At 45.9% G+C, this 22291-nt stretch overlaps 1 protein-coding gene and 1 long non-coding RNA gene across 2 annotated transcripts; both read left to right on the top strand.

Moving 5' to 3' along the window:
• Nucleotides 1-4834: 4834 nt before the first annotated feature.
• Nucleotides 4835-16029, top strand: LOC132388541 (carcinoembryonic antigen-related cell adhesion molecule 1-like). The gene is made up of 3 exons (XM_059960904.1): nucleotides 4835-4856; nucleotides 4933-5244; nucleotides 15734-16029. Exons 1-3 carry the CDS (start codon nucleotides 4835-4837, stop codon nucleotides 16027-16029), a joined length of 630 nt encoding a protein of 209 aa, XP_059816887.1.
• A 1635-nt stretch (nucleotides 16030-17664) lies between these two features.
• LOC132388537 (uncharacterized) lies at nucleotides 17665-20245 on the top strand. Its single transcript, XR_009510261.1, has 3 exons — nucleotides 17665-17759; nucleotides 19718-19759; nucleotides 20089-20245. It is a non-coding gene; the product is annotated as an uncharacterized LOC132388537 (long non-coding RNA).
• The last annotated feature ends 2046 nt before the right edge of the window (nucleotides 20246-22291 follow it).

Here is a 22291-nt window from a genome sequence, read left to right on the forward strand (position 1 = left end):
GTTTTTTCTAAGAGTGTAGTAGTTGATGTTTACATTGACACGAGACACGGGCTCGTGAAGAGGAGGGTCAGTTCCTCCAGGTCATGGAGAGGGCATGTGATTTACTTTTTTTTCGATGGCGAAGGCTCTGCTCCTGCATTGTACAGCTCTATGTGTGATAGTAAATTGTTTTCATCGAAGGGAGAGTCACGAACAAAGCGACGTAATCATCACATAAATGTTCGGACTTCGAGAAATCAGAGGTCCATCAGCCAGTAATCATCAGAGGATCAGAGGTGGAAGGGTCAGTAACTTTAAATTTCTGGTTGCTACTCTCTCATCAGACCAGGCCTGGAACCACAGTAGAGATGTAATTGCGTGGAAAACACGAGAACTGTTTTAATTCCTCAGGAGCCTGACGAGATCCGGCATGTCATGAAATACCTCGGACAACCTCTGTGGATGTGTTGCGGGAAGTGCACTGAGAGTCTGCAGTCAGACATCGTGTGGGAAGACCAATGTCTCCGAGCGGCAAATCACCCAGCAGGTGGCGCAGTCGTCCCAGCACGTCACGGGCACAACCCTCCAAACCACTGAGCAGATCCACGTGAAACGCGTCGGAGAAAAGCATCATCCACCATCACAAAGATCCTCACGACCCGGTGTGCGCACTTTTCCCGCTGCTGCCATGAGGTAGAAGGTAACGCTGCCTCGGGACTGGCAGCACCGGAATCAAGAACAGTCGCTGACCCTCAACCATCAGACTCTTCACCGAAAGGAGATTACCACGCTGATTTAAGGACCCTGTTATCCTGTTATCTCACAGTCGTTATTTCTTGTTATTTATTTATATCTGCATTTGCACAGTTACATTTATTCTGTTTACAGTTACACTTCTATAGATTTGCTGACATGCCCACAGTAAAAGAATCTGAGGGTGCTTGTGGTGACGTGTATGTATGTACACTGATGATATATTTTACTTTGACTTTGATTTACTTGCTAAGTTGAACTATAGTCCTTCAGCTGTCACGTGACAGTCAGACCCCCGTCTCTAGGTTAATAACTCAGGTGTCATTTGCCTATTGAAATACTGTCCAAAATACAGACCCGACCTGTCCTTCCTCTCGCTGTGGTGGACTTTACCTGTGCGGATTGGGGAGACAATCGTCTCTATTCTCCGGGCGAACGTCGCGGCAGAATAAACAAACAGACAGACAGACAAAGCACATAAATGAGTAAATTGATGACAGAAATGAAAGAACGAATAATTAAATTAATCCAGGAGATTATACACCAGTGAGCCTTACCTCAGCGGTGGGAAGGATGTTGGAGAAGATCGCGAGAGGCAGGATTTATGGTCATTTGCGAGCAGGCTTTTTCCACTGAGGCTCGGGGAGAAAAAAGCAGGGGACATGAGTTAAGGGTGAAGGGGGAAAGTTTAAAGCCAACATCGGGGCGGGGCTTCTTCACACAGAGAGGGGTGGGAGTGTGGAATGAGCTGCCAACTGAAGTGGTAAATGTGGGCTCACTTTTAACCCTTAAGAAAATATTGCACAGGTCCGTGGATGAAAGGTGTATGGACCGATATAGTCAAGGTGCAGGTCAGTGGGACTGGGTGGAAAAATGGTTCGGCACAGACAAGAAGGGCGGAAGGGCCTGTTTCTGTGCTGTAATGATCTTCTCTAAATTCACGGCTGAAGAATATGCGTGCTGTCCGCCCGTCCCTTAGATTCTGTGGGTAACACAGGAGATTCGCGAACGACTGATCCAGTGGAAACCACGCGTCATCGCCCTCAGGATGATCCCCAGCCTGATGGTTTCAAACGGATACGGCGAGACCTGCTCGGAGCCATGGTATCAACAAGAGGAACACATACTGTCACCATACCAGGCAGATGGTCAGCGGGTACAGCTGGGCATAGAATGAGGGTCCTGGACACTCGCCGAACTATTTGACGTTCGGGCGCGATGCGAGGTTGCCTGTAGATCTCTGTTTTAGGACTGGCAGTGAGAGACTTCACACAGAAGACCTTCATTATTGACTTGTCTAATCTGAGGAGGATCTGCTGAAGGCCCGTGAACTGGTCTCTTCCATTAAGTAGAGTCAAGGAAGCAAGAGAGATAGGATCAACAGATTAGATTCACCCAACTGAGGCATGGAGGATGAGTCGTAACAAGGCGTTTGGAGCTCTCAGCGAGGATTAAATTGGCTAAATCGTTTCGGTGAACACCTACGCTCTGTCCGCCAGAGAAAGCAGGATCTCCCAGTGGCCACACATTTTAATTCCACGTCCCATTCTCATTCTGATATGTCTATCCATGGCCTCCTCTACTGTCAAGATAAGGCAACACTCAGGCTGGAGAAACAACACCCTACATATTGGCTGTATACCCTCCAACCAGATGGCATTAACATTGACTTCTCGTGCTTCCGTTAATGCCCCTCCTCCCCTTCTTACCCCATCCCTGATATATTTAGTTTCTCCCCTCTGCTCCTTTCTGCTCATCACTCTGCCTGTTCTCCATCTCCCTCTCGTGCTCCCCTCCCCCTTTCTTTCCCCCCAGGCCTCCCGTCCCGTGCTCCTTTCCCTTCTCCAGTTCTATATCCCTTTCGCCAATCACCTTTCCGGCTCTCAACTTCACCCCACCCCCCCCCCTGCCTTCTCCTATCATTTCGCATCCCCCGCCCCCCTTACTTTCACATCCCTTACTATCTGACCTTTCAGTTAGTCCTGACGAAGGATCTCGGCCCGAAACGTCTGCTGCCTGGCCTGCTGTGTTCCACCAGCACTTTGTGTGTGTTGCCTGAATTTCCAGCATCTGCAGATTTCCTGGTGTTTGCGGATTGAATTGGCTGACCGTTCGGTGGCGACGCCTTTCGGACTGGAGGGTCTGATGCCAGCTTGGCCAGTTTGCCGGGTGAAGGCTGAAGACGGGAAGACACATCCAGCTTCCGGAAAATTTCAGCTCCAACTTTGTGCCCATTTTTATTTTCTTGATTATAATGGGCAATAATATTTAATTTTTCTCCCTTTCTTTTCTTCCTGAACCACTGTTTGATTAAGTCGGCTTTCATAAATAAACCTTTCCTATTGTATACAGTGTACGATCGGTGATATCTTGAGGACGGGAAATTGCAAGAGGGCAGCATTTCCACAGTCTTCGCTCAGATTGGGGTGAGGGTGGACAATATATCCCGGGTCTCTCTGTTTGGTGAGAAACAAGTCATATCACGGCTAGAGGTGCGGAGTTCGAGAAAAATAGTTTTCTCACCGCTGTGTTGATTGGCCTGTTAACGAGGGGCTAAACAGCGGTGTTTCTGGATGCGCCCGGTAAAATGGGGTTCCACTCATGTGTCTGTACGTGCAGAGTATCTTGAATTTTCTGACCTCACCTCCACTGAAATCGTGCAAAATAAATTCCTCGGTCGCAAACGTGATCTCACTGACCCACTGATCTCTCACACGTGAACCTTCTCAGTCCTCCCAAGGGAGGTGTGGGACATCTTCACTGACACATCCTGATTTCTGCTTCGTTCCAGGATGCTGAGGTCAGCTCTGGAGCAACTCATGGTGGCTATTTGTCTTTGGTACAATAAGTTAGGTTTAACAGAAGCGAGTTTCTCTTCCCTGCTCTATTTGCTTTACACTGATGGAAGACTATGAGGTTATGCACAGCTCCAATGGCATGTTGACGTCTGCTGACGACACCACCGATGGTGACGAATCAGGAGGGGCTACCTGCACACAGATTTACTTGCTCCTTCTCTTTCAAGGACGATTATCAAAGTCCACGTTTGTCGCCAGATACAACCCCGGGGATAATTTTCTTGCGGCATCCTTAGTAAATCCATGGCTTAATAACCGTATTAGAATCAGGGAGACGGCAAATCTACTGCGTGTTCCAGCAGTGTGCAAACGACAGCACATTGTAGGAATGAAACATACAGAAAGAATGACAAATGTACAAATAAGCAGAACTGGGGTGTGGGATATCAAGCATTAACTTTGTACAACAACGAGGTCGATGGGTCAATGGAGATGGGCAGAAGCTCCTGTTTGTGTGTTGAGGGGCGTTTCGACTTTGTGCCTCCGTGATGGTGAGGATTGTGCCGTTAATGGATGTGATTGTGCCGACAATCCTCTGCAGCCTGTGCCCATGCTGTACACCACCCCGTGTCATTTCTGACATGCCAAGTCTCTTCACACTCTTAATAAGCTGCCGCCGCTGATGTGCCTTTCGTTGTAAATGTATCAGTATGTCAGGCCAAGCGGAGATCTTCCACGAAGTTCCGCGCCGAAGATCTTAAAGCTGCTCGCCATTTGCACAACTTCAATGTGGACGTGTGTATATTCTCCCGATTTCTCTTTCGTGAAGTCGACAATCAACTCCTTCGTCGTGTTGTCTCTGTGTGCAAAATTGTCGTGGCGGCGCCACTCAGCCAGTCTACCTATCTGGTTGGAAAGTAGTTTTCAGGTAAAAGTCATTTGAGCTGGTAGAGGAGGAATGAAGAGGAGCGAGGACTGAAAGGGCTTCTACATCTTCCGTGTTTCAGGCTCGTTCATTCTCCCCGACACGTTCTCGCTCGGCGATCCATTCAGCTCCGCCTTTTCCGATGACGGGCTGCAGTGATCCGGCCCGGGGACCAGGAAGTGCGGCTCGGTCTCCGAGTGTGACATTCCGAGGCGCTGCTCTCTCGGAATGGCGGGACTGTCCTTCTCGGCTTTTGTTCTTTGTCTCTTCATTCCTGCGGGTGAGGGTCTCTCTCTCACAGACCGGTAGTGTTCAGAGAACCGACAGAGCGGCGGGTGGTTGCTGTAGAAAATAGATTACGAGAGATGTTACAGCTTAAATGTCGGTACTTATTGTTCTGTGTAAGTATCTGTGTAGCCCCGCCCCGAGTCTCTCCGCCTCTGTCGCTTTTCCCTGATCCGGTTTTCCCTTCCTCAGGTCAGTCTCAGAACTTTACCATCCACGTGGTGCACAGCCGGATAAATGTCCCCGAGGGGGCTGATGCGTTCTTTTCCGTGCGGCCGTCGGCCGGGCTCAGCAGAGTGATCTGGTTTGTTAAGGATGAAATAATCGCCCACTGGAACAATCAGAACGTGACTAAAGAATTCACTTCTCGGGCTGAGTTATTCGCCTCCAACGGGTCGCTTCTGCTGAAGTCGGTGAACAGCGCGGACAGTGGGGATTACCGTGTGGATATGCTTCCAACCAGCGGCTCCGAGACCTCAGCGTTCGTCACTCTGCATGTCCTCGGTAAGTGAGATTTCGCCGTATTCAGTCACGCATTCCCGGAAGATTACTTTCATTTTATTCCTGTGGTGAAAGAATACAATTTCACCTTTACTGTTTGTTCGTTGCGAAATAGAAACGATATCGACTAAACAAGACAGAGCCACAGGTTCCAGCCTCCAGTGACACTTAACAGTCCCCCTATTAGGTCTGGTCGCCAATACGCCCTGCGTGGCTGCTCCGTTTGTAAACAGAATCTGTGTTTACTGCAGTAAGTTACACCTGGTTCAACGTTCTTTGTCCACTCTCTATTTTATCGTGGCTGCTGTTCCGAGGAGCCGGTGAAATTCTATTGACATTGAGAGGCCAAAGGAGGGAACTCCAGTGCCGAGACAATATTTGTCCGCGGTGAGATTTTCAACCTCATTCCACAGTAGATTCAGAATCAGAATCAAGTTTATCATCACCGGCACGTGTGGTGAAATTTGTTAACTTAGCAGCAGCGGTTCAATGCAATACGTAATACAGAAATAGAAGAAGAGGAAAAAAATACTGCTACTACTACTACTACTAATAATCATAATAATATTAATAATAATGAACTATAATCCTTCAGCTGTCACGTGACAGTCAGACCCGGTCTCTGAGTCCGTAACTCGGGTGTCATTTGCCTATTGAAATACTGTCCAAAATACAGACCCGACCTGTCCTTCCTCTCGCTGTGGTGGACTTTACCTGTGCGGATTGGGGAGACAATCGTCTCTATTCTCCGGGCGAAGACGAAGCACGGAAATGAGTAAATTGATGACAGAAATGAATGAACGAATAATTAAATTAACTCAGGAGAGTACACACCAGTGAGCCTTACCTCAGCGGTGGGAAGGATGTTGGAGAAGATCGCGAGAGGCAGGGTTTATGGTCATTTGCGAGCAGGCTTTTTCCACTGAGGCTCGGGGAGAAGGAATGCAGGGGACATGGGTTATGGGTGAATGGGAAATGTTTAAAGGGAATATGGGGGGCGGGTTCTTCACACAGAGAGTGGTGGGAGTGTGGAATGAGCTGCCAGATGAAGTGGGAAATGTGGGCTCACTTTTAGCATTTAAGAAAATCTTGGATAGGTACATAGATGAAAGTGGTTTGGAGGGAAATGGTCCTGGTGCAGGTCAGTGGGACAAGGCAGAAGAACGGCTCGGCACATGTCACGGATGCTAGTAATGAGACAAGAGCATATCCCGGATGGCAGTAATGAGAGGAGAGCATATCCCGACTGGTAGTAATGAGACAAGAGCATATCCCGGATGGTAGTAATGAGACGAGAGCATATCCCGGATGGTAGTAATGAAACAAGAGCATATCCCGCATGGTAGTAATGTGACCAGAGCATATCCCGCATGGTAGTAATGTGACCAGAGCATATCCCGACTGGTAGTAATGAGACGAGAGCATATCCCGGATGGTAGTAATGAAACAAGAGCATATCCCGCATGGTAGTAATGTGACCAGAGCATATCCCGACTGGTAGTAATGAGACGAGAGCATATCCCGGATGGTAGTAATGAGACAAGAGCATATCCGGATGGTAGTAATGAGACCAGTGCATATCCGGATGGTAGTAATGAGACAAGAGCATATCCCGCATGGTAGTAATGTGACCAGAGCATATCCCGCATGGTAGTAATGTGACCAGAGCATATCCCGCATGGTAGTAATGTGACCAGAGCATATCCCGACTGGTAGTAATGAGACGAGAGCATATCCCGGATGGTAGTAATGAGACAAGAGCATATCCGGATGGTAGTAATGAGACCAGAGCATATCCGGATGGTAGTAATGAGACAAGAGCATATCCCGACTGGTAGTAATGAGACAAGAGCATGTCCAGGATGGTAATAATGAGACAAGAGCATGACCCGACTGGTAGTAATGAGACAAGAGCATATCCCGGATGGTAGTAATGAGACAAGAGCATGTCCCGACTGGTAGTAATGAGACAAGAGCATATCCCGGACGGTAGTAATGAAACAAGAGCATATCCCGCATGGTAGTAATGTGACCAGAGCATATCCATGATGGTAGTAATGAGACAAGAGCATATCCCGGATGGTAGTAATGAGACAAGAGCATGTCCCGACTGGTAGTAATGAGACAAGAGCATATCCCGGATGGTAGTAATGAGACAAGAGCATGTCCCGACTGGTAGTAATGAGACAAGAGCATATCCCGGACGGTAGTAATGAAACAAGAGCATATCCCGCATGGTAGTAATGTGACCAGAGCATATCCAGGATGGTAGTAATGAGACAAGAGCATATCCCGGATGGTAGTAATGAGACAAGAGCATATCCAGGATGGTAGTAATGAGACAAGGGCATATCCCGGATGGTAGTAATGAGACAAGAGCATATTCCGGATGGTAATAATGAGACAAGAGCATGTCCCGACTGGTAGTAATGAGACAAGAGCATATTCCGGATGGTAATAATGAGACAAGAGCATATCCCGACTGGTAGTAATAAGACGAGAGCATGTCCCGCCTGCTAGTAATTAGAAGAGACCATGTCACGGATGGTAGTAATCAGACAAGAGCATATTCCCAATGGTAGTAATGAGACGAGACCAGGTCACGGATGGTAGTAATCAGACAAGAGCATATTCCGGATTGTAGTAATGAGACAAGAACATGTCCCGGATGGTAGTAATAAGACGAGAGCATGTCACGGATGGTAGTAATGAGACAAGAGCATATTCCGAATGGTAGTAATGAGACGAGACCATGTCACGGATGGTAGTAATCAGACAAGAGCATATTCCCAATGGTAGTAATGAGACGAGACCATGTCACGGATGGTAGTAATCAGACAAGAGCATATTCCGGATGGTAGTAATGAGACAAGGGCATGTCACGGATGGTAGTAATGAGACAAGAGCATGTCACGGATGCTAGTAATGAGACAAGAGCATATCCCGGATGGTAGTAATGAGACAAGAGCATATTCCGGATGGTAGTAATGAGACAAGAGCATATCCCGACTGGTAGTAATGAGACAAGAGCATATCCCGGATGGTAGTAATAAGACGAGAGCATGTCCCGCCTGCTAGTAATTAGAAGAGACCATGTCACGGATGGTAGTAATCAGACAAGAGCATATTCCCAATGGTAGTAATGAGACGAGACCAGGTCACGGAAGGTCGTGGCCCTTATTTCTGGACCTTTTATTGTTGAGTGACCACCTTTTCAAGATGTCTTGGATTATGGTGAGGCTTGTACGGTGATGGATGTGACTGTGTACCCAGCCCTCTGCAATCTTTGCCGATCCTGGGCATTGGAGCGTGCTGATCAGAGGGCAAAGGGAACAGTCAGAGGCAGAGTGCTCCCCACCTTGCATATTTCCCGGTCTTTGGTGTCATACCAATACCAAGTCTCTTCAATGACGTAACAGGATAAAATCGCTGACGTGACTTTCTTTGTGAAGGTAAAAATATGTGCAGCCAAACAGAGATACCCTGAGAAAGAGCTTAAAGCTGCTCACCCTTACCTCCGCTGACCCTTCAATGAGAACTGGTGAGTGTTCTCCCGACTGCCCCTTCCTGAGGTTACAATCTATTCCTTGGTCTCGCTGACTTTGTGTGCAAACTCAAATGCGATGACATCACCCGACCAGTCCATCAATCTCGCAGGAAAACAGTTTTGACAAAAATGCTACGTGAGCTGATAGAGGACGGCAGAAGAATATCAAGGGCCGAATAGCCTCCTGTTTCCGCAGTGTTTTATGTGCGTTCAGTGTCCGCCTTCTCGCTGTGCGATCCATTCAGCTCCGGGTTTTCAGATTAGAGACTCCCGAGGACTGCAATAGTGACCGGGAGATGTGGCTCACTCGCCCAGGGTAACAGAGACAGTCTCAGCTCTCTCGGGATCGCGTGCATGACGTTCACTTTACTCTCTCTCTCTCTTTCTCTTCATGTCGGTGGGTGAGAGAAACTCTCTTCGAGACCATTATCGGATTCCACACAACAGCAGATAGTTGTAGAACAGCACACAGGATTTGATCCAGATATTCAGCACAGATTCTCTGATCCAATCAGCGCTGCCGCTTGTGACGTCAGAATCCAGATATCGGTGATCACGTCGGACAGTGGGGTATACCGTGTGAATATGGTTCCAGCTAATGGCTCACAAACCTCAGCGACCATCTCTCCATCTGTATGTCCTTGGTAAGTGAGACAGAGTTATACAGAGTTCTGCCATCTCCGACTATAACATTCATTTCATTCCCGTTGTTATAGAATACAATCTAACCCTTACTGTTCGTTGCTGAACGACGGATTCTTTCCGAATGAAAAACTAGACCGAGTGAACAACACAGTTCCGCATTAGATTTAGTTTGAAGTCCATCTCGGACAGGCCTCGGCGATGATTGGTGACTGTGGACGCAGCACCTGGCCTCCAGTGAACCCGGCCAGTCCCACTTTCCGGACTGCTCAACTCTCACTCATACTCAGTAAAGTTGTAGATTAGTAACTTTAACAGGATTAATGGAAAACCCACGAGAGTGGACAAGACAACACACTGCGCAGATACAAAGAGTAATAAGTAATGGGAACATGAAATATCAAGATAAAGTTTCCTTAAAGAGAGATCATTGGTTGTGGGAACCAACTGAGTGTTGTTATCCGCTTTGTTCAAGAGCCTGATGGCTGAAGGATTATAACTATCCTTCAGCTCGATGGGGCCAGTCTTGAGGTTCTTGTACCTTCCACCTGATGGCAGCATCGCGGGAGGCTCAACTCCTGGGTGGTGAGGGTGTCTGATAATGGATGAAAACGCGTCATGCAGATGCACTCAATGGTCTTTGAAAAAACGTAGAACCATTGAAAAACCTACAGGACTATACAAAGCTGTGCCGAGAATGTCCCTGCCAGAGAAGTTACCTATCGTTTCCCATAGCCCTCTATTCTTTATAGAGGGCTTTACCCATGGTGGACAGGGTTGAATCCACTAATTTTTGCCGGATTTTCCATTCAAAGGCATCGATTTTCCTCATTCCAGGCCGTGAGGTAGAAGGTCAATACTCTCACCATTACACATCTGTCGACGTTTGTCAAAGCTTTAGACGTCAGGACGAATCTCCGCAGACTCCTAAGGAAGTGGGGGCGCTGCACTTACGTGCTGGGTCCAAGACCAGCGCGTACTACAAGCAGTTAGAATGCTCCCAACGGCACAACTTTAGAAATTTGCGAGTATTTCCAGTAGCATATCAAGTTCCCTCCATCTCCTTATGAAAAATTGCCTTCACGGCCATTGCATCAATATGTTGGGCCCGGGATAGATTCTCAGAAAGTTTGACAACCAGCATATTTAGACTGCTCCCAATCCGTGTGCATCCAGTGTGGATTGTCTGCGAGGAAGCGACGTTATTCCCGATCCACAGAGGCTGCCGTCTTTCGGTGAGGAAGACAAGGATCCAGATGCAGGGGAGGATGCAGCCACCCAGGGTTGGGAGCGAATCAATGGGAATTGAGAACAATGTTTCTGTTGAGTGGTGAGCTTCAGTCAATGATCAACAGCCTGCCATTGGTTTCAATATTGGCCAGTTGGCACAAGGCCCAGTGCAAAGCGAGTGGGACTGTATCTGTTGTAGATCCGCTGTTGTGAAAAGCAAATTGCAGCGGGTAGCATTCCAGTCATGACCAACTGATCACAGTATTGTAAATTGATCCTGGTGTTTGGTATTGGGAATGAACCTGGTGTTTGGTATTGGGAATTGAACCTGAAGTTTGGTATTGGGAATTGAACCTGGTGTTTGTTATTGGGAATAGAACCTGGTGTTTGTTATTGGGAATTGAACCTGGTGTTTGGTATTGGGAATTGAACCTGGTGTTTGGTATTGGGAATTGAACCTGGTGTTTGGTATTGGAAATTGAACCTGGTGTTTGGTATTGGAAATTGAACCTGGTGTTTGTTATTGGGAATAGAACCTGAAGTTTGGTATTGGGAATTGAACCTGGTGTTTGTTATTGGGAATAGAACCTGGTGTTTGTTATTGGGAATTGAACCTGGTGTTTGTTATTGGGAATTGAACCTGCTGTTTGGTATTGGAAATTGAACCTGGTGTTTGGTGTTGGGAATTGAACCTGGTGTTTGTTATTGGGAAATGAACCTGGTGTTTGCTATTGGAAATTGAACCTGGTGTTTGGTATTGGGAATTGAACCTGGTGTTTGTTATTGGGAAATGAACCTGGTGTTTGGTATTGGGAATAGAACCTGGTGTTTGTTATTGGGAATTGAACCTGGTGTTTGTTATTGGGAAATGAACCTGGTGTTTGGTATTGGGAATTGAACCTGGTGTTTGGTCTTGGGAATTGAACCTGATGTTTGGAATTGGAAATTGAACCTGAAGTTTGGTCTTGGGAATTGAACCTGGTGTTTGTTATTGGGAATAGAACCTGGAGTTTGGTATTGCGAAATGAACCTGGTGTTTGTTATTGGGAATAGAACCTGGTGTTTGGTATTGGGAATAGAACCTGGTGTTTGTTATTGGGAATAGAACCTGGTGTTTGTTATTGGGAATAGAACCTGGTGTTTGGTATTGGGAATAGAACCTGGTGTTTGTTATTGGGAATAGAACCTGGTGTTTGTTATTGGGAATAGAACCTGGTGTTTGTTATTGGGAATTGAACCTGGTGTTTGGTATTGGGAATTGAACCTGGTGTTTGGTGTTGGTAATAGAACCTCATCAGCTGTTACATCTCTGAGTGGGAGAGCATTTTGGAAACAGTGATCATCATTCCATCTCCTTCACAATAGCATTGGAGAGAGATAGGAACAGACATGTTAGCGAAGCGTTTAAATGGAGTAAGGGGAACGATGAGGCCGTCAGGCAAGAACTTGGAGGCTTAAATTGGGAACAGATTGTTCTCAGGGAAAGGGACGGAAGAAATGTGGCGAATGTTCAGCGGATGTTTGTGTGGAGTTCTGCAAAGGTACTTTCCAATAAGACAGAGATGTTATGGGAGGGTACAGGAACCGTGGTGTTCAAAGGCTGCAGTGAATCTAGTTGAACGGAAAGATGAGGTATATAACACAGGATATAAATTGTTAATCAGTTTCCAGGGCAGAGAAGGCAACAGTACGGGGCCTTTGTTAAGATGAAAGGGGTTTCATTTCAAGCGGTGGCGACAAGCAAAGATCTCACACAGAGCTTGATGCTGATGTCGAAAGATCAGCCGGAGGGATTGGGAGATGCGGACGTAATCGGGTTGTTTAAAATCGATTTGGTCAATTGCGATGAAACAAGAGCGAGTAAATGCTACCACCTCAGGCAGAATATTCGGTGGGTTAAACCAGTTGGGCAAAGGTCCTGATTCAGCTTTGTGTGACTCTAACAGTTAGTGTCTTTGCTGAACCAACCGTTGATTAGTACACTATGCTCGTTGAGATCAGAGGCAGAGATGTTGAAACATCAGCTCGCAGACCGTTGCCTTTTTGACCGTAATAAGCTGATTCTGTTTCCGAAATTGCTCAACATACATCCTGAACATGTCCTCTTTTCGGAAGGCAAGAACACGTTGACTGGAAGTGTGCATCAGTGGTGGAATGAATTGCAACAGTCGGTTGCTAAGATACAAACCGCAGTTTCGTGAGGGTTTGACTTCCTTCACAGGAGGCGGCGGAAGTCTGGAGCGCGTTGATCAGAGGAGGACTGATCCGACCATGGATTCAAAACTCTCATCACTGTCAACTCCAACGCCAGTTACAGACCAACAAGAGGTGTGCGTGAGGGGCCCTTGCTATTCCAATGTACTTCCGTGTTTCCCCGTTGGAAACTCTGCAAGCATCAACACCAGTGTGATTCAAGGACAGAACAGAAATGGAGAGCGTTGCCCAACAGTTAACAGAACTGAAGATATGAAACTGAGCTGCAAGATTTCCTCTTGTGAAAGAAACGGGGACAGCTGGCCCCGTAACTTCTCAGTCAGGATGCGGGAATGACAGTGTTAAATGCCGAGCTGCAGCCCATGAACTGCGTCCTGTCATTTGTGTGCGCATTGACCAGGTGATATTAGGTCATCTGGCACCTAAGCACAGGGTAGTGATTGGGGGAGATTTTAATTTTCCACACATAGACTGGGGAGCCCAGACTGTAAAAGGGATGGATGGTTTGGAGTTTGTAAAATGTGTGCAGGATGTTTTATTTTGCAGCAATACATAGAGGTACCATCTAGAGAAGGGGGTGTGTTGGATCTCCTGTTTGTGAATGAGGAAGGCCAGGTGACGGAGGTATGTGTTGTGGAGCACTTCGGGTCCAGTGATCACAATGCTATTAGTTTCAATATAATTGTGGAGATGGATAAGACTGGACCCAGGGTTGAGATTTTCGATTCGTGAACGGCTAACTTTGAGGAGATGGGAAAGGATTTAGAAGGAGTGGATTGGGACAATTTGTTTTATGGGAAGGATATAATGGAGAAATGGAGGTCATTTAAAGGTGAAATTCTGAGTGTACAGAATCTTTATTTTCTTGTTAGGTTGAAAGGAAATGTTAAAAGTTTGAGAGTACCATGGCTTTCAAGGGATATTGGAAACTTGTTCGGAAAAAAAAAGAGTTATCTGCAATAAGGACAGGAAGCATGGAGGAGATGAGGGGCTCGAGGAATATAAAGAAAGTAAAATCAATCTTAAGAAAGAAATTAGAAAAGCTAAAATAAGATACGAGGTTGCTTTGGCAAGTAAGGTGAAAATAAATCCGAAGGGTTTTGATAGCTATATAAATAGTAAAAGGATAGTGAGGGATAAAATTGATCCCTTAGAGAAGCAGAGTGGTCAGCTGTGTGTGGAGCCGAAAGAGATGGGGGAGATTTTGAACAGATTATTTTCTTCGGTATTCACTAAAGAGAAGGATATTGAATTCTGTAAGGTAAGGGAAACAAGTAGCGAAGTTATGGAAACTATGACGATTAAAGAGGTGCAATTATTGGCGCGTTTCAGGGATGTAAATGTGGATAAATCTCCGGATCCTGACAGGATATTCCCTAGGACCTTGAGGGAAGTTAGTGTAGAATAGCAGGGGCCCTAACAGAAATATTTCAAATGTCATCAGAAACGGGGATGGTGCCGGAGGATTGGCGTATTGCTCATGTGGTTCCATTGTTTAAAAAGGGTTCTAAGAGTAAACCTAGCAAATATAAGCCTGTCAGTTTGACATTAGTGGTGGGTAAATTAATGGAAAGTATTCTTAGGGATGGTATATATAATTCTCTGGATAACTGTTTGTCAGGTTGGAAGCCGGTGACTGGTCTTGTGCCTCAGGGATCTGTACTGGGTCCAATGTTGTTTGTCATATACATTAATGATCTGGATGATGGGGTGGTAAATTGGATTAGTAAGTATGCAGATGATACTAAGGTAGGTGGCTTTGTGGATAATGAAGCAGGTTTTCAAAGATTGCAAAGAGGTTTAGGCCAGTCAGAAGAGTGGGTTGAACGATGGCAGATGGAGTTTAAAGCTGTTAAGTGTGAAGTGCTACATTTTGGTAAGAATAATCCAAATAGGACATACATGTTAAATGGTAGGGCATTGAAGAATGCAGTAGAACAGAGTGATCTAGGAATAATGGTGCATAGTTCCCTGAAGGTGGAATCTCATGTGGATAAGGTGGTGAAGAAAGCTTTTGGTATGTTGGCCTTTATAAATCAGAGCATTGAGTATTCGAGTTGAGATGTAGTGTAAAAATTGTACAAGGCACTGGTAAGGCCAAATTTGGAGTACTGTGTACAGTTCTGGTCACCGAATTATTGGAAAGGTGTCAACAAATTAGAGAGAGTACAGGGAAGATTTATTAGAATGTTACCTGGGTTTCAGAACCTAAGTTACAGGGAAAGGTTGAAAAAGTTACGTCTTTATTCTTTGAAGTGTAGAAGGTTGAGGTGGGAGTTGACAGAGTTAATTAAATTTATGAGGGGATAGATAGAGTTGATGTGTATAGACTTTTTTCGATTGTGAGTTGGGGAGATTCAAACAAGAGGACATGAGTTGAGAGTTAGTGGGCAAAAGTTTAAGGGTAACACGAGGGGGAATTTCATTGCTCAGTGGTAGCTGTGTGGAACGAGCTTCCAGTAGAAGTGGTAGAGGCAGGTTCGGTATTGTCAATTAAAGTAAAATTGGATAGGTATATTGACAGGAAAGGAATGGAGGGTCATGGGCTGTCTGCGGGTCAGTCGGACTAGGTGAGAGTAAGCGTTCGGCACGGACTAGAAGCGCCGAGAGGGGCTGTTTCCGTGCTGTAATTGTCATATGGTTATATGGTAAATATGTTGTTCACCGTAAGTGACAGCTGTAAAACTTTAAACTCTGTGCCGGAATTTAGTTCAATCAGGAATGAAACCTGATATCGAAAGGCATGGGCGATAAGAGCTATGAATGGAGACAATCTTCAGTTGGCGGCATCCAAATATTGCGGACGTGTTGCAGGTAAAAGCAAGTGAAAAACTATTTGCATTTTAATTGTATTTACAGAGCCAGTGAGTGGGGTTGCCGTGGTGACCAATAATTCCACTCCCCTAGAAAACCTCGACACCATCGCACTGAGTTGTGACGCGTCGGGCTCTGTTCAGACACGGACATGGTTCAAGGATAACCAACCCATCCAGGAAAAAGACAGAATATTTACATCTTTCGGCAACTCGAAACTGACTGTAATCACTGTGAACAGAAACGACGCAGGGACGTACAAGTGCATCGCCAGCAACTCTTTCAGCGGAGGCGCTGGAGAGACATACGTGCAAGTTTACTGCGGATGCACAGGTAAATAACAACATTCATTTTTTTTATATCGGTAAGCACTATAACAAACATATTTTCTCAATGTATAGATGGGTCAAAGAAGGTCCGAATTGTACCGGAGCGTCTAGTTGTTTAAAATATTGTTTTAAACCTGAAAATGCTCTGTCAGTCCCCTGGTGTACAAAGGGAACAATCTCCTGCAGACAGGGCAGGAACTCACCCTTGTCACAGTGACAATGGGAACAATCTCCGGCAGACAGGGCAGGAACTCACCATTGTGTCAGTGACAATGGGAACAATCTCCTGCAGACAGGGCAGGAACTCACCCTTGTGTCAGTGACAATGGGAACAATCTCCTGCAGACAGTGCAGGAACTCACCCTTGTCTCAGTGACAATGGGAACAATCTCCTACAGATAGGGCAGGAACTCACCCTTGTATCAGTGACAACGGGAACAATCTCCGGCAGGGAGGGCAGGAACTCACCCTTGTCACAGTGGCAATGGGAACAATCTCCTGCAGACAGGGCAGGAACTCACCCTTGTGTCAGTGACAATGGGAACAATGACTAGTGATGTGTCACGGGGATCAGTGCTGGGTCCATTGTTATTTGTCATCTATCTCAATGATCTGGATGAGAATGTGGCAAATTGGATCAGCAAATTCACTGATGATACAAAGATTGGAGGTGTAGTGGACAGTGAGGAAGGCTTTCAAAGCTTGCAGAGGGATTTGGACCAGTTGGAGGAATGGGCTGAAAAATGGCAGATAGAATTTAATGCGGACATGTGTGAGGTATTGCACTTCCGAAGGTCAAATCAAGGTAGAACATGCAATGCAAATGGTAGGACACTGAGGGGGGGCAGTAGAGCAGAGGGATCTGGGAGTACAGATACAAAATTCCCTAAAAGTGACGTCACACGAAGATAGGGTAGTAAAGAGAGCTTTTGGTACATTTGCCTTTATAAATCAAAGTATTGAGTATAAGAGTTGGAATGTAATGGTGAGGTTGTATAAGACATTGGTGAGACCGAATTTGGAGTATTGTATGCAGTTTTGGTCACCTAATTACAGGAAGGATATTAATAAGTTTGAAAGAGTGCAGAGAAGGTTTACAAAGATGTTGCCGGGACTTGAGCAACGGAGTTACAGAGAAAAGTTGAATAGGTTAGGACTTCCCTGGAGCGGAGGAGAATGAGGGGTGATTTGATAGAGGGGTATAAAATTATGATGGGTATAGATAGAGTGAATGCAAGCAGACTTTTTCCACTGAGGCTAGGGGAGAAAAAAAAACAGAAGTCATGGGTTAAGGGTGAAGGGGGAAAAGATTAAATGGAACACAAAGAGTGGTGGGAGTGTGGAATAAGCTGCCAGATGAAGTTGCAGATGCGGGCTGACTTTTGACATTTGAGAAAATATTGGACAGTTATATGGGTGAGACGGGTTTGGAGCGATATGGCCCAGGTGCAGATCAGTGGGACTAGGCAGAAAAATGGTTCGGCACAGCCAAGAAGGGCCGAAAGGCCTGTTTCTGTGCTGTGATGTTCTAAGGTTCTATAAAATCCATTTGACACCGGAAAAGACGGGTTTGCGCAATGTAAGATACATATTTGTTGTTTTTTTGTGTGTGTGTTAGCCCCAGAAACAGGCGACAATTTCACCCTCGGCGCTGCCGCGATCCTGAGCATTGTACTGGGTTCTCTTGCCGGAGGACTGATCGGCGGAGTCTGCGCATGGTTATTCGCAAGGAAAATTGGCGGGTAAATGCCCTTTTCTCCGAATATCGCTTCTTCTTCTAATTATTGCGGGAGATCTTTATTTTGCAGAAGTGGGATATTGGAAGGTTTAACGGGAACCGATGACCGAAGCAATTTACACAAGCCGGAGCTGGAGGAAACTGGCGAGTCGGGCATTACTGGTGGGGAACATGAACCGACGGCCTTTGTGGAAGGAGATTGCCTGACATCAGTGGCTGGGAAGTTGTTGGAATCTATAGTTAGGGTTGAGATTAGGGGGTACCTGGAGGCACACGACAAGATAGGCTGAAGCCAGCATGACAAACCCTTTTGAGGAAATTACTAGCAGTGTAGACAAAGGAGACAAAGTAGATGTGGTTAATTGGATTTTCCGAAGGCGTTTGACAAGGGGCCACTCATGAGGCTGCTCACCAAGTTAAGAGCCAATGGAACAGCAGGGAAGTTACTAGTGTGGGTGGAGCATTAACTGTTCGGCAGAAAACAGACAGCGGGAATAAAGGGATCCTATTCTGCCTGGCTGCTGATTACTAGTGGAGATCCACAGGGCTCGGTGCTAGGACCGCTACTTTTCACGATGTATGTCAATGATGTGGGCTAAGGGATTCATAGATCTGCGGCTAGGTTTGCCCTTGATACAAAGAGAGGTGGATGAACCGGTAGCGTTCAGGAAACAGAGAGCCTGCAGAGAGAGCAAGATAGTTTAGGGTAATTGACAAAGAAGCGGCAAATGAAATATGATGTGGTAAAGTGTACGTTCATGCACTTTGTTGGAAGAAATAAACGGGCAGACTATTATTTAGATGGTGAGAGAATTCAAAATCCAGTGATGCAAATAGACTTGGGAGTCCTTGTGCGAGATACCCTAAAGGTTAACCTCCAGGTTGAGTCGGTGGTGAAGAAGGTGAATGCAATGTTTGTACTCAATTCTAGAAGTATAGAATATAAGAGCAGGGATGTGATGTTGAGGCTCTATAAGGCATTCGTGAGACCACACTTGGAGCATTGTGTGCAGTCTTGGGCTCCTTATTTTTATAAAGGGTGTACTGACATTGGAGAGGGTTCAGAGAGGATTCACGAGAATGATTCCAGGAATGAAAGGGTTACCGTTTGAGGAAGGTCTGGGCTGCATTCCCTGGAGTTCAGGGGAATGAGGGGGGATCTCATAGAAACATTCCGAATGTTGAAAGGCCTGAACAGTTTAGATATGGCAAAGTTATTTCCCATGGTAGGGGAGTCTAGGACAAGAGGGCACGACTTCAGAATTAAGCACGTCCTTTTAGATCCGGGATGCGGAGAAATTACTTTCATCAAGGGGGATAAATCTGTGGAATTTGTTGCCACGAGCGGCTGTGGAGGCCAAGTCATTGGGTGCATTTAAGACAGAGATGTACAGGTTCTTGATTAACCAGGGTATCAAAGGGTATCAGGTGAAAGCAGGGGACATGGGACGACTTGAAGAATTGGATCAGCCCAGGGTTAAATTGCGGAACAGACTCGCTGAGCCGAATGGCCCACTTCTGCTCCTATCTCTTATGGTCTTACAGTCTTTCGGTGGGATGAACGAGGCTGAAAGATATTGATATAGGACAGTGTTGTAAACGGGAACAGGATCAGGGGAACAAGAGTTTATCTTCCCAAGGACATGTTAAATTGATCAGCAGTTCCGGAATTATCCCACAGATCAGGGGTCACCTGTGGTCAGAATCAGCATTGAGCTTTCCCCCTGAAATGGGAACATTTGACTGAAAGACACAAGGAATGAACAGGTTGGATTTTTGAACTATGTTCATGATCGCAGTCATTGTTTGAAAGATGAGAAGATAAGTAATGTGATGGGTCGCGTCCGAGCAGCAATGAATGCGAAGATTGATACCCTCGGGGTTTACACGTGGAGAGACAGAATACAATTGTCCAGCGCAAGGTTAAACGTCACAATAGAAATCTTTAATTTCTCTTTTCAGGGCGCAAGGCACAATGCACAAGATGGAAACTCCACTTACACGGTGAGGGAATTATTTGCGTCTCTCCCTTTTTGAAGTAATTGTTTCCACTTCACACAGTAAGAAACAGACCCTGAAGTGAGACATTCGACAGCGAGAATGACGTCGAAGAGGCGGCAATGGGGGCCTCAGAAATGGCGGATGAACTCATGAAGTATCATGTGTTAGTCTGGACTGTGGGGCACAACCTGGTCCCTCTGTCCCACGGTCTTTCCGAGCCGATTTGTTACATGTGTCCACGTCCTTTTCGGAGTTCTTTCAATTCTCCTCCCTCACAGACTGCGTTTGTTATTAACTTTTGCTAATCACAATGATTTATTTCCGTTTAACAGGGACTGGTTCTGGGGGATCGATCTGTTTACAGTGATCTGAAGAGGTAAGTGAGCAGAACACGAGGCTGTCGATGAAAAATGTGACTTGCAAAGGGTACATGTCCATTATTGCCAAGCCGATGAGTTGAGCAGAGCCCCGGCTGTGCATGCTGCCAAGTTACCCAGTGATTAACAGATGAGAGACATGTAACACTGTGGGACTGGGGTCAGGCGTCGGCGGGCAGCAAACATTGTTATTCAGAGGAATAATGGTCCTGGGCCTGTGGCCTTGCGAAACAGGTAAATTGTCTGCAAATTCTCTTTGACACCAAAGAAGTAAATATCGCCCGTATTTGATCTCACCATCTTTATTTCCTTCCAGTTGCCGAGAGAGCCAACATGAATTGTTTATTTATTCCGTCAGATGACGTCACTGTTGAATAGAAGAGGACGGTTGGCCGGGAATTCACACATGAGAAGGACAACCATCGTGGAAGAAGCCACCGTGCCACACGTCTCTTACTTTTTATATACGACCGTTATCCGTGTCTCCGGCATCTCTCTCTCGAGTGTCACATCTTCACTCCGAGGCATCACTGAAGGGTGTGACACATTTTTTTATCGTAGCGGCTTAGTTCTCTCACTTCAACCTAGACTCCTCCAGCCCATGATAGGCAGCCTCACGCTTTCACCAACCTTTGCCCTCTCAACTTTGCTCTGCGTTACGATCGCAATAAACTCATTGTCCACATTATAGGCGGTTCAGTTTCTAAAGACATGTTTCGCACAGATCTGAAAAACAGCAGTGTGTGACTCTCAACCTTCAGACAAGCCTCTATTTCATCTTGTCCGGGAGACTGGTGCAGCGGCTGAAACGGTCACGTGACAATAATTCCAATGATTCCGCCCTTCCCGTCCCGGCTCTTCGTATCAGCAAGTTATAAGAATTAGCTCACTGAATACTGAGCGATATGATGTGAGTCTCGTCTTATCCAGCAACCAGATTTTTATCCGTGACATCCAGCCCTATTTGTTTTGGGATCATTCTCCAATGTTAAAAAGTTTCAAAGGTAGAATCTAATGTCAGAAAATCGTATACTTGTATACAGCCGATTGGAACACGCCTTCTGATACATAATGCATAGCTATTGCTCTCTGTATATTCAACTTTCTCATCCACGATTTCACCGCTGAATGATTTAATTGTTTCCCAACACTCACCAATTCCGCCTTCCCGGCACCTTCTAATGACCCCGAAGTCGGGTTCTTTAGAAATTTGTCTATTTCCATCTTTTCTGGTTTCCCGCCTGGTTATCCACGCAACTAGATCAGTTAAGGGACTTTTATCCCGATTCACTGGCACCCAAATTTATTTATCAATCCCGGACGAGCCCCCAATTTGTTAGTACCCCGTAACTGTGTGTCTAACCAGCAGAGAAAGAAGAATTTGTTGGAGTCTGGTGGTACTATACTAAAGGTGTTTGTTAATAAAAAATAAGCAAAAAACCATATCAATAATGCAAATAAACATATAAAACAAGTTAACAGTAATAAACCTAAAAGTGTAGGAATAATAATAATCAATAATAAACAAGCTATCGATCTCTAGCGGTAAATAAATTGTCATAGAAAAGTATAAAGTTCAGTTCAGTTCATGAGTGCTTATGTCGTTATGGTTGTTGTATTGTAATCGTTGGAGAGAGAGAGAGAGAAAGAGAGAAAGAGAGAGAGAGAGAGAGAGAGAGAGAGAGAGAGAGAGAGAGAGAGAGAGAGAGAGAGAGAGAGAGAGAGAGAGAGAGAGCGGGATGTAACAGCTACAGTCCGGCAAACCTTATTTTGCTTTCTTAATCTGTCGGATCGGTGTGGTCATTCAGTTGTGACCTCTTCGTCCTTCTGCTAGACCGTTCTTCTGTGATAGACTTGTCACTCTGGCATGTGTGGACACACACACAAGTCCCCACCGGCCCTGCTTTGACACTGTGAGCTTTACTGACCGATCTCCTGGTTCGGTCTCAGGTGCCCCCACCTTTCCTGTGGGTTCCAACACTCAATCAGTGTCCACTGGTGTGTCTCCTGGTGTGTCTGAGGGGTGTCTCTCCAGACCTGACTTTTATCCCTACTCACCGGGTCTCAGCTCTCAATCAAATTTGAATGACTGTGTCCATCAAACCAGCACACTCCAGCTGTCCACTGAGGAATGTTAATGAGCAAAATGGTAGAAGAT

Source organism: Hypanus sabinus, unplaced genomic scaffold, assembly GCF_030144855.1.
Source record: "Hypanus sabinus isolate sHypSab1 unplaced genomic scaffold, sHypSab1.hap1 scaffold_343, whole genome shotgun sequence".
NCBI lineage: Eukaryota > Metazoa > Chordata > Chondrichthyes > Myliobatiformes > Dasyatidae > Hypanus > Hypanus sabinus.

Excerpts from the sequence above, each read along its gene's own strand:
- LOC132388541 (XM_059960904.1), top strand. The coding sequence starts at position 4,835 with ATGTCGGTACTTATTGTTCTGT. Across the intron at positions 4,857-4,932 it reads GTCGGTACTTATTGTTCTGT|GTCAGTCTCAGAACTTTACC; the intron begins GTAAGTATCTGT and ends TCCCTTCCTCAG. Across the intron at positions 5,245-15,733 it reads CGTCACTCTGCATGTCCTCG|AGCCAGTGAGTGGGGTTGCC; the intron begins GTAAGTGAGATT and ends TTGTATTTACAG.